At 33.6% G+C, this 13617-nt stretch overlaps 1 protein-coding gene across 3 annotated transcripts in view; it reads left to right on the top strand.

Annotated features, from left to right (window-relative positions):
* The window catches only part of LOC136042405 (putative inhibitor of apoptosis), a 96303-nt gene extending 84172 nt beyond the window's left edge, over positions 1-12131 (top strand). For all 3 annotated transcript variants that reach the window (XM_065727388.1, XM_065727383.1, XM_065727395.1), the window contains 2 exons: positions 8874-9137; positions 10782-12131. In XM_065727388.1, the coding sequence (XP_065583460.1) occupies positions 8874-9137; positions 10782-10995 (478 nt within the window). In that variant the 3' untranslated portion in view covers positions 10996-12131. The remainder of the gene's footprint in view (positions 1-8873; positions 9138-10781) is intronic.
* The last annotated feature ends 1486 nt before the right edge of the window (positions 12132-13617 follow it).

Here is a 13617-nt window from a genome sequence, read left to right on the forward strand (position 1 = left end):
GATATATATATATATATATATATATATATATATATATATATATATATATATATATATATATATATATATATATATATATATATATATATATATATATATATATATATATATACTGATATATATATATATATATATATATATATATATATATATATATATATATATATATATATATATATATATATATATATATATATATATATATATATATATATATATATACCGCTTGCCCAACAGTAAATAAATTAGATTGCAACAAATCATCCCTAATCGTGGAATAATTGAGGATGTTAGTCCACCTGTTCAGAAAAGAAAAGGGTATTGAAGATGATACCCAGGTGTTGGAATTCTACTGTTACTTCTGCTCTATGATCAAATTTCTATGCTCATAAATCTGTCAGTTAATGGAGGCTACTATTGCCAGAAATGGTTCCAGTTATGATAAATTCAATAAATTAGCATTGGAGAATCAATGTTTGGATATTCGTAAACTCTGTAGTTTTGATGTTGCAAGTGTTAGATCTGGATTTTTTTTTTCTTTTTTGCAAAACTTTCTAATGTGATTTATTTCACAGTAAAAAAGGAAGACAAAAAAGGAACTCCTATTCAGTGGCGTAAATTAAAAATTTTGTCCTGCCAGTTGTTTTTCTATGCATTTGATAGGAAAGGATTTAAAGAAAGAAAATAGTGACTAAAATAAGATGTTACTAAATAATGAAGTTAAATGATGTATCAAAAGTGTTTTTTTTTGTGGATAAATTTCTCTAAAAATAAGTGGGATCTTCGTGTAGACTCTGAAAGTAAAAAGTATCATTTGTGTTTTACTGAAAATAAACAAGTCATTTGCTGAAATTGAAAGTTTGATTTAGCTGACTGGTTTTCTAAATAAGTCGAGGAATGTATTTCAAATGAAGACATCATAGATGAAAATGGATTAGCCTACAAAGTAGACTAAGTTGATTGCTGCAAATATACTAATTTCTAAGAGTTCCCGGAAGTTAGGACAGAATGAAATTTAAATATTACGATAAATGAAAAATTATATTCGAAAAATTGATTTTATTTTTCTCTAAAGCAAAAATGATATTCTATCCAAAAGGCTAAACTGTCACTTGTATGGGCAGCAACAAGTATAAGGGGCAACAACATCACGCTTATTTCTCGTAGTTTATGTTCATCTTAGTCATGGAATGTAACTGTCGGTAAGAACAAGGAACTATACAATTTATACACCCAGTTACCGCAATGTATTTGGCAAATACATTTCCACATATATCCAAAACCTCCATCGTTTATTTATGTTCTTTAAAGACTTTCTGAATAGAAATTGTTTATTTATTCGTAATAGATCAATTTATTTTGCTAGGTAATTTAGAGCGATTAGCAGCAATAAAACCGCCAGTAATAGTTAAGGACCCACGATTAAGAAAGGTCGCTAGAAAATAGTTACCAGGCTTCAACGAGCTAAAGAAGGTCTGAATTGGGAATCCAGGGCAGAAACAGGCACTGAAAACGAATATATGGTAGCGCGTTCAAAATTCCTTGCACTATTGGCAAAAAGGTTGTATCTTCAGAAATAGGAAAAACATAAGATTTGGTAAATAATTTTATTCTGGGGAGTTTTTAACCATTTTTCATTTCATTTCATTCATTTATTTATTAAATACTAAATAAACTATACAGCACATAATATACCATGTAAAAACAAGATCCCATGAATTTAACTTGTTGGGAGATCCATTACACTTAACACACTATATCAAGGATAGATAAACAAATACACATAACAAGGACATAATAAAATTAAATTCAAATGACGTGTTACATTAATTCCATTAATGGAAAAAACGTCGGTAAATAGCCCGCAGTATAAGATGAAGAGGCATATCGGATGGCATTAAATTCCATAAAGAAATAGAATAGTGAATTGGGAATTTCTTAGCAGCTGTGGATGAACACTTTGGAGCAGATAACTTTCGAGAAAGACTATGTAGCGATAAAGGGTATCTACTTGATGATGATGACCTGAGAAAGTACCGCTGGAGAACTTCAGGTAAAAGACCATTGAAACCTGTAAAGGCAAGGCGAAGGTTATTTTTGGCAATAATGGTATCAAGTGTTTCAAGGCGTGTATCTGCACAAAGGTCGGTAGAAGGGTATAGACGAGGAAGGCGAAAAGCAGCCATTAATGCTCTGTTCTGGGCTCTCTGAAGAGAGTGAAGTGCAGATTTGTTGGTATTTCCCCAAACTGAGCAGCAATAAGAAAGGTAAAGAAATAGAAAAGCAAAATAAACATTAAGCAGCTTAATATCAGATGATAAGACTGAGTTGGCACGGTTTAGTATTGAAGTTTGCCTTAAAGGAATGAACGCATGTATGCTATATGGGTTTTAAATGTCAAAAAAGAATCGATGAACACTCCTAGGAACTTAACTGTAGTAACCCGGGGGATTTCATCCTCACCATAAAATAAATGGATCATATCGCTGGGCTCCAACATACGATATGGCATTTTAAACCTCATAACTGCACTTTTTTTTACTGTTAAGCACCATGCCATTAAACACACACCATTTTTTATATTATCAAGAAGATTCTGAGCTTTCCGGACTGCCAAACTAATGTCGGAGTCTACAATGAAGAAGTTACTGTTATCAGCGAATAATACAGGGTGAATAAAAGAATCAAGACCATCCAATAGATCATCAATATAAATAAGAAATAAAAGGGGACCTAACACTGAGCCTCGGGGAACTCCCTTAAAAACTGGTAAAGGTGGAGAACATGTAGTATTAATGGACACATACTGGTATCTTCCTGAAAGATGAGATTTGAACCAATTAAGGGGAACGTCATGCACTCTAAAACGAGTCAATTTAGATGCCAATAGAGAATGGTCAACCATATCAAAAGCCTTTGAAAAATCTAAAAATAAGTCAAGTACACACACTCCTTTATCCAGATTAGTACGCACAAATTCAGTGGCAACATTCAATACTTGCGAAGTAGAAAAGGTTGACCGGAAACCATACTGGTGAGAAGTTATTAAAGGCTTTCTTTCAGTAGTGTTGATGCTAAATAGGAAAGAAGAAAGTTTCTTATGAATAACTTTTTCCGGGATCTTCGAAAAAACAGGAAGGATAGAAATAGGTCTATAGTTAGATATAACATATACATCTCCATGCTTATGCAGTGGGATGACTTTAGCTACTTTAAATATATCAGAAAATGCACCTTAGGAGAAAGACAGATTTGTGAGATGTGCAACTAGAATAGAGATAAACTTTGATATCTTTTTAACAACATTAGTACTTAAGCCAAAATGATCAACTGAGCAAGAATTAGGAAGAAGGAAATAACTTTTTGAATTTCTATTTCACAACAAGGAGTGAGAAAAAAAATCCTGGCAATGGGGGTGTTACTTACGACCTGGTAACCAGGAATGTACTGAAGGCAAGGTAGTGAAGTAGGTGTTGAATTTGCTCGCTGCTGATTCATTATTGATGGGTGAGGTGTCTGTGTTTTTGTAATGAGATGGAGATCGATGTGACTTTCTGCGGGAAAGTACTTCATTAAGGCCTGACCAGACCTTGCATAAGTTATCTTTGCATTCATCAATCCCATTTGCAATATATATTTTTTGCAGTTTTTACGGCAGACGTGAGGACATTTTATATGACTTATACTTTGCTAAATCATCAGGGCACTTACTATTTCATGCATTTCTAAATATCGACGCTTTCTTATATGTGCACCTAACTAGATTTACTGTCATCTACGGGCACTTTGGGGTCAGACATTTTCGCCTTTTTGTACTGGGAAATTCTTATCCACCAATAGTTCCATACGCTTAGTGAAAATTTTGCTAGCAATATTAACATCTTTATCACTAAGTACCTTCGACCAATAATTTACCTGAAGGCACGAGATTAACTTAGAGATATTTGTATCACCGTAATGTATAAATAGGGACTCACCATGCTCATCCACAGACTGCTTTTACTCTAGATATTGGTATAGAAAGACAAATGGGAAAATGATCAGAAAGATCAGAAAAAATAATTCCAGAGGAGAATTTTTAACTAGAAGAAAAAGAAATGCAAATGTTGTCTTATAAGGGTAGCTGAATTTCTAACAGGGTCAACGTGCGAAGGGATATAATATAGTTGGCAGAAGTCCTGATGAAGATAATATATCAAATAAATGGTATGATTCTTTGTCTGCTCCAATTTTTAACAAATTACGGTTCAAGTCACCAATAATACACCCACATTTTTTGGGAGAATTCCCTACCTGAGAAAGCTCATTAAATAGTTCCCGAAACAGGTGTGTAGAGAAAGGAGGGGGCTTATAAAATAAACATAGTGTCTCACACTTTATCATCGGGTTAATTATATCAATAATCAAAAGAGTAAACCATTCTACTATTAGATATTGATGAAAAAAGACCTTCAAGGTCAGGCCTTCTGACAAACTGATGCATTGATTTAATAAACAATGAAACTCCCCCTGAACACTTTGTTAGCATTCTTGAGATATGAATAGCAGTGTAGCCAGATAGGTCATATTCTGCAAGATCATTACTTTCTGAAAGCCATGTTTCAGTTAGTCCCATTACATCAAATGGGCAACATTCATTAGCACACAGGAAAGACAACAGTGGTTCCCATTTATCTCTTAGATCTCGAATATTTACGCAAAATAGGTTAAAAGCACTACTAGAACCAAGAGAGGGCAGAACATTATCACAAAAATCATAAGTAGTATAATATTTACAGCTGGACTTAGTTAGTTAGACATTCAAGAATAGGATCCGCAGTTTCTATATCACTTCTAGCATCACAACTTGGTTTATCAAACACAACTGAATCGAGCATTGAGGAGCCCATCAGAAACGAAAAATCAGAAAAACTCATGAAGTAAGCCTAAAAACATATAAAGAAAAACACCTGAACCGCATTATGGCAAGAGGATTAGAAGAGATTGTCACAAACACACATACACAGCAATCTAAGCTAATCATGTGAGGATCCACTTTTTGTAGCTAGAAGACCATGGAATGTGTCAACTTCATTAGTGCTTTTTAGCTTTATAGTCTTTCCATCAGTTTTGAGAAATATTTATCCACCACTGGACCACACAGATTTCATGCCAAACTTGGCTTTAGCATAGTTCTGAACTTCCAGCCTTGTCTTGGTTAAAGATTCTGACAAGAACACACCATTACCTTTTAGATGTCTGGTAGAATATTCCGCCACGAGTACAATTTCAGATCCAGTTCCACTAATGAGGGATTTCAAGAATAGAGGGGTGTATTATCTATCCACTCTACTTTTCACATTTACCTTACCTTAACTTGCACTTGCAAGCATTAAGAATTTACGAGTTCTTCAAACGATCGACATTTTGTGAAAAGCTATATTCTGTGCAATACTAAGTATTTTTGTTCTCACCCCTCCCCCACCCTAACTCCCCGATGTGACCCAGATCTTTCCACGATCGGACATCCTCTTCGTGCTACACTTATGCAGCTAGCGGAAATTTTACGGGAGTGCTACCTAGCAATGCGGTCTCATTGCTCCAACATCAATGTCATCACTTTGTTGATAATCGAATGTTTTAAAGCCAACGAAGGACTCCAGCACTAACAGCTAATTAGATTTCAGCACCAACAATGGATTGAACAACGTAAAAATATTTTGAGCTTGAACTCGTTTCATATGCTCGTTTAATTTTCTAGCTCAGGGATTCTACGTTGGCGCTTCGATGCGGTGTTAGGTCTACCGTGCTAGACTTTCTGAGAGAGGCCAGTGGCCTAAGTGAATGGCCTGAAAATCGAACTTCGAAGAGGAACGTTGCTTGTATGAGCGTAAAGCCTTTGTTATCGACTTCATGTCACTGGTTCGCCAAAAGGCACCAGCTGAACATGAAACCGTCGAAATCTGTGCCATGCCGTTGCTCAAAGCCGTGTTGAAAGGGATACCTGAAACAGGTTCCTCCTACAGAGGCAATGCTTGTAATTATACGCGTTGTAAATTTTAAGCGTTCTTACTATCAGCTTGCAATCTGGAATGCATCATTGACAGCAAGATCATGTCTGCCAAGCTCTTTGAGTTATGGATGGTACTATTCTGAACAGAGAAGCAAATGTTGAACTCCCTGACGTTCATTCACAGTATGTCCGGGTGTGACACAACGAGTTACTATTTTTCCAAAGGAAAATAAACATTTTTAGCGTCCGGCAAGAAGAGCGGTCTGTACGTGGAGATTCAGTGTGCAATACAGAAGTTGAGAGATGAAACCTTCACTGAAGCCAGTATGTTTTCACTGAAGCCAAGATGTTTCAAGAAAGCTGATAATCAGTGTTCATAGAAGGAATCCTAATCAGTTTTCCCTCTGTGATTTACGAGAACACTTGTACCCTCGTAAGAAGGAGCTGAAAGCGTTGTAAATTGTAAGCGTTCTTACTGTCAGCTTGCAATCTGGAATGCGTCATTGACAACAAGACCATGCCTGCCAAGCCCTTTGAGTTATGGATGGCGATATTCTGGACAAGATGTTGTTTCGAGCGCTTCCTCGCTTCCGTTGGGGTATTTACAACTCTTTTTTGAGTGTAGCAAAAAGTGCACCAAGAACTGTAAATGATTTTGTGAACTGTAAATGCCTTCCTCGATTTTGTGATGTTTTGTGTGCTTGTGCCAGAAATTGTAAATACTATTTCTACAGCTAATTTTTTATTTTGGACATAATTCTGTCGAGGCTAGGATTCAATATCTGTGCACTTTAATTTATTCCAAGTGGTGTCTTTATTCCAAAGGTGCTGTCTCCTTCCTGTGCAGTCCCAATTGCTTTGATCCTCCCCCTTTGAACGTAATTCTAATGCAAATATAGGAAAGTTGGTTTCTGGTGTCACCACTTAGGTATGTTTTAAGAGTATGCAGTTAGGATAATAGATCTGATTATGTTCATCATTTTTCTTTTCTCTATCGGTACCTTATTCTGTTCCACATTCTAAGTTTAAACCTCTCATTTAGGTCGAAAAAAATAGAAAATATAGTTGATGACATCATCGATTATGCAAATTAGGTGATATTTCCTCTGGCACACAACATTTTCGTTGTGCGCTTATATTCGTTTTCAGCAACCAATTCTACCCCTGATAAATACCTCAAACCTTCTTTGAAGCCTGTGATGTTAGAATTTTGTTGGCTGGGTCCCTGACTATATTATAGCCTTCTCAAAGTTGAAGTAAATATGTTTTAAAATTTCAAAAGTGTTTGCTGAGTTATATTGAAAGAGAGTATCAGCAGGGCAAAATATGTTTAATCACAATTTGATCCTCCTTATCTGCATTACCCTACTGATCCTCTCTTTATGAGTAGTTCAGCACAGTTACATTGAAAGAAAGTATCAGCAGGGCAAAATATGTTTAATCATAATTCGATCTTCTTTATCTGCATTACCCTACTGATCCTCTCCTTATGAGTAGTTCAGCATAGTTTCTTGGCAATTACCTTATTAGTGTGAAAATGTCAGATACGACCTTTAGGCGTAACACCGACGTTATATGTTTATGTTTTACTAGAAATAGTTTATATATATATTGATAATAGTAATATTGGCTAATTAGCTAATGCACAAATGACCGTCAATAGTAGACTCATTGCAGTAATAGTCGTGGTAGGAGCGACCACAGTGATTCTATGTTTCTATATTGCAAAATTAGTCTCGAATTTGCAGCCAATAGCCTCTAAAGTTCTTAAATACCAATTTTGGAAAAAATGAAACATTTCTTGTGAATTATTTACTTAGAATGCTTCCGTTTTGGGCCAATGTTGTGCACAATTCGTCTTGGAATCTTATTCACCAAGATAAGAAAAGAACCTTAAAGGTCATTTTTAGTGAAAATCGGGGAGGCTTAGAGTGTCAAAGACCTCGTCTCGAACTCTCACTGTATGAACCCCAAATAGCTTAGTAATTTGTAATTTGTGTATGGCAAGTTCATCAACCTTCAACAGGTGATTTGAAAATTCACCTCTAGTCATTCGCAAAATGTGTCAAAATATAATTAATAATTATTTTTAGACACATATATATATATATATATATATATATATATATATATATATATATATATATATATATGTATATATATATATATATATATATATATATATATATATATATATATATATATATATATATATATATATATATATATATATATATATATATATATATATATCATCTGACTTTTTAGTTCAGAATTTAACCGAGGGTGGATTTGAATCTTCTTTAAATTTTAGTAACTGTTAGTCTGCCTACCAAGCATCTCAATCTTTATAGCTCATATTTTGGCTGAAAGTATCGTTTATCTTGTCACTGGATATGTTAATATTGACATCAAGCTGTAAAAATACGAAGTTCAAGGTTGGTTGTTGAATAAAATTCACTGAATTCACAGTTTTTTGTTATTTTCACAGCTTAGCGTAAGACAAGACAAAGAGAAGTGACAGAATAGATGGACAACATTTAATTTGGGCTTCATTTTTGCAGATTAGGGTGGGGGGAGGGTGGGTTAAATTATTTGCATAGTGTGAAGTTAGAAAAAATTTCTTACTACATAATATGCAAAATGGTTGTACCTAACACATCAGGCATGCAGACCCGCTAAACTTTACCCCCCTCCCTCCCTAATGTGCAAATATATATCCCAAATTTGTTTCTAAAGTATTATATTTTTATCTTACTTTGGTATATTTCCTTAGGATTGAATGTCAGAGAAACATATTTGAAGAATATTAGGTAGGGGGTATATCATACAAGTACCAGAGTTTGATCTCGCCTATTTCATTTGCTTTTTCCCCTTTTAGTGGAACAGAAACGAGTTTGTCTCGCGATGTCTCGGAAATTCTCCAAGAGCTTGGAGAATCGGCACTCCAAGAGCAAGAAGCTTCAGAACCCACCAATTTGCAGCAGCTGCCAGAAGAACCCGCCATTTCAGCCTATCCTCGTTCCAATGCCGAAATTGGTGAGGACGTCTCTCCCCCGTGGTATGGGACTCCCGCTCCAGAGCGAAATGAGATTCCACCTGGTGAACCTCCTGTCATATCAAATGTCGTCTCTCCGAGAAGAAGGTATGAAGAAAGCCTTGCTTAATTGAAAATCAGTTAAATCTACTCTGTATTATCCAAAAATATATTTTATCGAAACCAGGAAGGGTCCCCCAACCCATAGCAGGAATTTAGACTAAAAATAGTACTAACAACGTTCAATTTATATTGCTGTAAATATTGTCAGTTCGCTGAAATCCGTGGAACCATCTCCGTTCTTAGAGCGTTAAAGATTTAGAAATAGTGCTTTTGTTCAAATTTTGATAGTACGAAAAAGTCACAAAATATTAACCCATCTGTTACTTAGCTTATCAATGACGTAATGACTAATAAGTGCCACTGGTGAAAAAATAGAAGTAAGAAGCAAAAAGGAGAAAAAGAAGGGATAAGTGCTTATAACTAGCCTCTTATCATGTGCGGTAACTAATATTCGATTATGGTGAAGACGAACATGGGGCTTTTTAGACCACCTTAATACATATGATAGAAATTTAGAGTTCACTTTAGAAATTGAAAATGTAAATAAAATACTGTTTTTAGATGTGTTAATTATCCATAGCAGTGACAAATTCAGATTTTACTATTTACAGAAAGTCCATAAAAGACATAGATATCTTCATTTTAAATTTAATTATCCCTGACATGTTAAAAGAAGTATTGTTATTTCTTATGGAATTTTTTTTATAAAAACAAAAAATCAAATTATTATAAAAAAATTTCTTATAAAAAAAATTAAATTTTATGAGAGATATTGTTTTTCGAAATGGTTGTCCTATCACTTTTATTAGTAATACAATTAGCCACAGGATGAAAAGACGTTCTTAAAGTCAAAGACCCTTTATCACGCTAAGCTCCTAATAAACTTTTAGATATAATCTACCTTCCGAACATTCCATAAATTACTAGGAATTAAAAAAAATAATTTGCACAGAATGTAATATATATGCAGTCTTTATTAGTATTTTAAAAATCATGAATCTCCTAAACTCTGGTAAAGATAAGAACCCCAATTACTCGCTAAAGAGGGGTTTATCAAATACCATGTGACGGTGGTAATTACTATGTGGGTCAAACCCATCAAAGTTTAAAAAAAAATGCCTGTAATAGCATAAAAACGATATTACCAAGGCATTAAATTCAAATATAAAAAGTTCATTATTCTTGTATCCTGTTCTGAGCAGCCATATTTTTTAAAACTCCAGCCATGAAATTTTTTTTTGGAAACACCTTCTTCATTAGCAATGATTTGGCAATTACACAAATTTTACGTGTGGCAATCGAAGTTAATCTTAAGAAAAATAATAATATTTCTTTATTTAGGGATTTGGGAGACTACTCACTCAATGCTCTATACGCAAATCTAATTAAAATTGACTTAATAAATTATATTAAAAAATCAATAGTTGATGCCTATGAACCAGTTACAAAAAAACCTTTTAGGCTAGTTGCTGAAAAGGCAAGATTACCATTAGAAACATGTTCACAACTTATGCTTGAATAAATTGGCTCATTTTGTATGGTTTCATCTTCAGTCCTTGTTGAATTTTGTCATACTAATGATTCTGGGACTATTGTAATTTTTCAATTTTAATTTTTAACATTCCATATTCTCGGTTGTTTTACATGTTGTTTTTAATGTGCAGCGTCAACAGTTGTTTTTTTTTTCAGTCTTGAAGAAGCAATGGACGTGGACATACAGGACAAGTTTGAGGAAGCAATTGAAGAACGATATAAATGTAAAGTATGTCTGGACAAGCGAATCGAAGTCATATTTTTGCCATGCGGCCACCTCGCATCTTGTTCCAGCTGTACTTCGGCCTTAGCAAACTGCCCACTCTGTCGTCAGGTTATTGGTGGCACGGCGAAAGCATTTCTTCCTTGAGTCAACTTTATTTGGGTATAACCGATTATAATATTAATTACAAATCTGATACTATTGAAAATGCCAGATTTGAATTTTCGTTTTTCAATGTTTTGGCTTGGCTCTCTCAGGTATAGAGCGTGTAGCTGTATAATATTTTCAAATTTACGTTCCGCAATTTGTTTCGAGAATTACGGTTTACAATGTCTATTTCGGTGATCATTCATCGCTTGGTCCGTATTCATTAGTCGAGTCGAGTATCCATATTATTGTAATTTGTTAGTGTTTACCTTACTTCTGCTATATGCTGTATGTTTTCTGTTGTATGTTAGAATTTGTAAAAAAAAATGTATTTTAATTTAGATATAATTGATACATTGTGATACTTAGTGGTTTGATCTAAGTAACTGAATCTCAAAGAAGTAATTGACCAAATCCGTTGAATCTCTAAGCGTAATATTTTTTAATCTGTGCAATGCAATACGATCTCGTTTACTTAGATTTACTTTGTTTTTGAATTCCTAAAAATCCTTTAGCCCGCTGAAAATTTTAAGATGAGAAAAAATTGATTAACTATTTATATTAATATCAATACCTTCTTTTTTGAAAATTTGTCAATGGATTCTTTTTCTGTGGTTTAGTTACTTAGAACAGACCATTTTGGCTCTCCTATTTCATAACGTATTCTCTGTAATGTATTATTTCAGAGAATGCCTTATGAAATAAGACAGCTATTTTGACTTTGTTGGTAGGTACCACGATTCACCTCCGGTCTTGAATACGAATTTTATTACTGTTATCGGCCACGTATCATAGATAACTTTGTATGGTGACGATTTAATTATTTAATAAGTACAAAAATTTCATACTCGAATATTTACGCTAGAGAGGCCGAACCTGTTATTACATTGCTATACTGTATTCTAAGTATCAACAAATAAAACTGTAGCATTTCTCTTTTTTTTTTCGTCACATAAGCTTGTTGCATAATGATTCGAGAGTTTTTTTTTGCAACATTTGAAAAAAAAGTGTTTGATTTTTTCCAATGAAATTAGTTTTCTTTTTTATAGCACCAAATGCTGTTTGTTTGTTTGTCCTTTTTTTTCTATATATTGATAAACAAAATAAAAAACGATTCAAAAGATATTCCAGTAAAACTGTTTTTACTTAAATTGATTATATTTGTTACTCGGCGACAAGAGGGATCTTTCCAATGTGAAAAATAAAGAGCTTTGTGGATTTTTTTTTTCCTAATATATTTATAATTAGAGGAATGTCTATTTATCATACGAATTTTTTTTCTATTGCTGACGATTGCAGTCAATATAAGGAAAGCTTTTTGAAATAAAGTAAGAAAAAGAAATAGGAATGCAAGTGAATATGTTTTGTAAAACTGTTCAGTCCATGCCACATCATCCAATCTGCGTGCCGAAAATTCCAATTTCACAGAAATAATTTTCATTTTCTCTCCAAATTGTGTATACTTGCTTGAATTTTTCGATTGCCAGTTTTCTGAGAAAGAAAAAAAAAAAAAAAACACAGAAAAAAAAGAATCGTAAAAACTGCTCAAAAATTCGTCTTAGCAACAAATTTTATGCCTTGCTAAGGTAGGCTTCAATTCCTTTAAAGGAGGCAATTCATATATATATATATATATATATATATATATATATATATATATATATATATATATGAAAAAAAAAACACAGAAAAAAAAGAATCGTAAAAACTGCTCAAAAATTCGTCTTAGCAACAAATTTTATGCCTTGCTAAGGTAGGCTTCTATTCCTTTAAAGGAGGCAATTCATATGTATATATATATATATATATAACAAGGGCTTAGTATCCAACTTGCTTTTAATTTGGGTTTGTACCCATGGGTATTAATAAGCCCATATACCATGTATCCATGGATTTAGTACACAAACTTGCTTTTCTTTGATCTCACTGCCCGTGTTTGTGGTAAGAAAAGTGTAAATGTCCCTAATTTAGAATACCTCTGTAACACCTAATTGGCAACAAAACAGCAAGGGAACAAAAAATTACTTCAAATCTCGGCAATTTTTCCCAAAATGGAATCTGGTTACGAAAAAGATTAAAAAAAAAAATCTTGTAAAAAATAGCGGAGAATTATTTCCTGCAAAATTGAAGTTTCTAGCAAAATCCTGATTAAGTAATTGAATGTAGATTTACCGGGAAAGCATCATTAAATCATGTGGACTTGGGCTAAAGATATATACAAAAATGTTTTTTAAGCTGGGTCTGTTGACTCCTTTTTGAAGCCAAAGACCGGATAACAAATTAACACCATACTTAAACACATTTCAGAGGCCTATAATTTGAATCAACTTTACTGTTTTCCCCTGAATAACGATGTTGACTTTGTTTCTTTACGGAAGTATTTGTCAATAATATATCTGGCACATCCTAAACCACACATCAAAGACTATGTATGTGTAGTGGGATACTTCTGTGTTTATTTTTTAATGTTGAATGAAATCAACTAGCGGTCCAGTCATTGTTTTCGGAGCTATTTTGCCAAAGCGATCAATTTAAGATATTTAGTGAATTGCTAGGGTTTGTCTATAACAGATAGGCTAATGTGCAGTTTCCAAATTTATCTCGCAAGTTTAAGAAGAACAA

The sequence above is a fragment of the Artemia franciscana genome, chromosome 2, assembly GCF_032884065.1.
Source record: "Artemia franciscana chromosome 2, ASM3288406v1, whole genome shotgun sequence".
In the NCBI taxonomy this organism is placed as follows: domain Eukaryota; kingdom Metazoa; phylum Arthropoda; class Branchiopoda; order Anostraca; family Artemiidae; genus Artemia; species Artemia franciscana.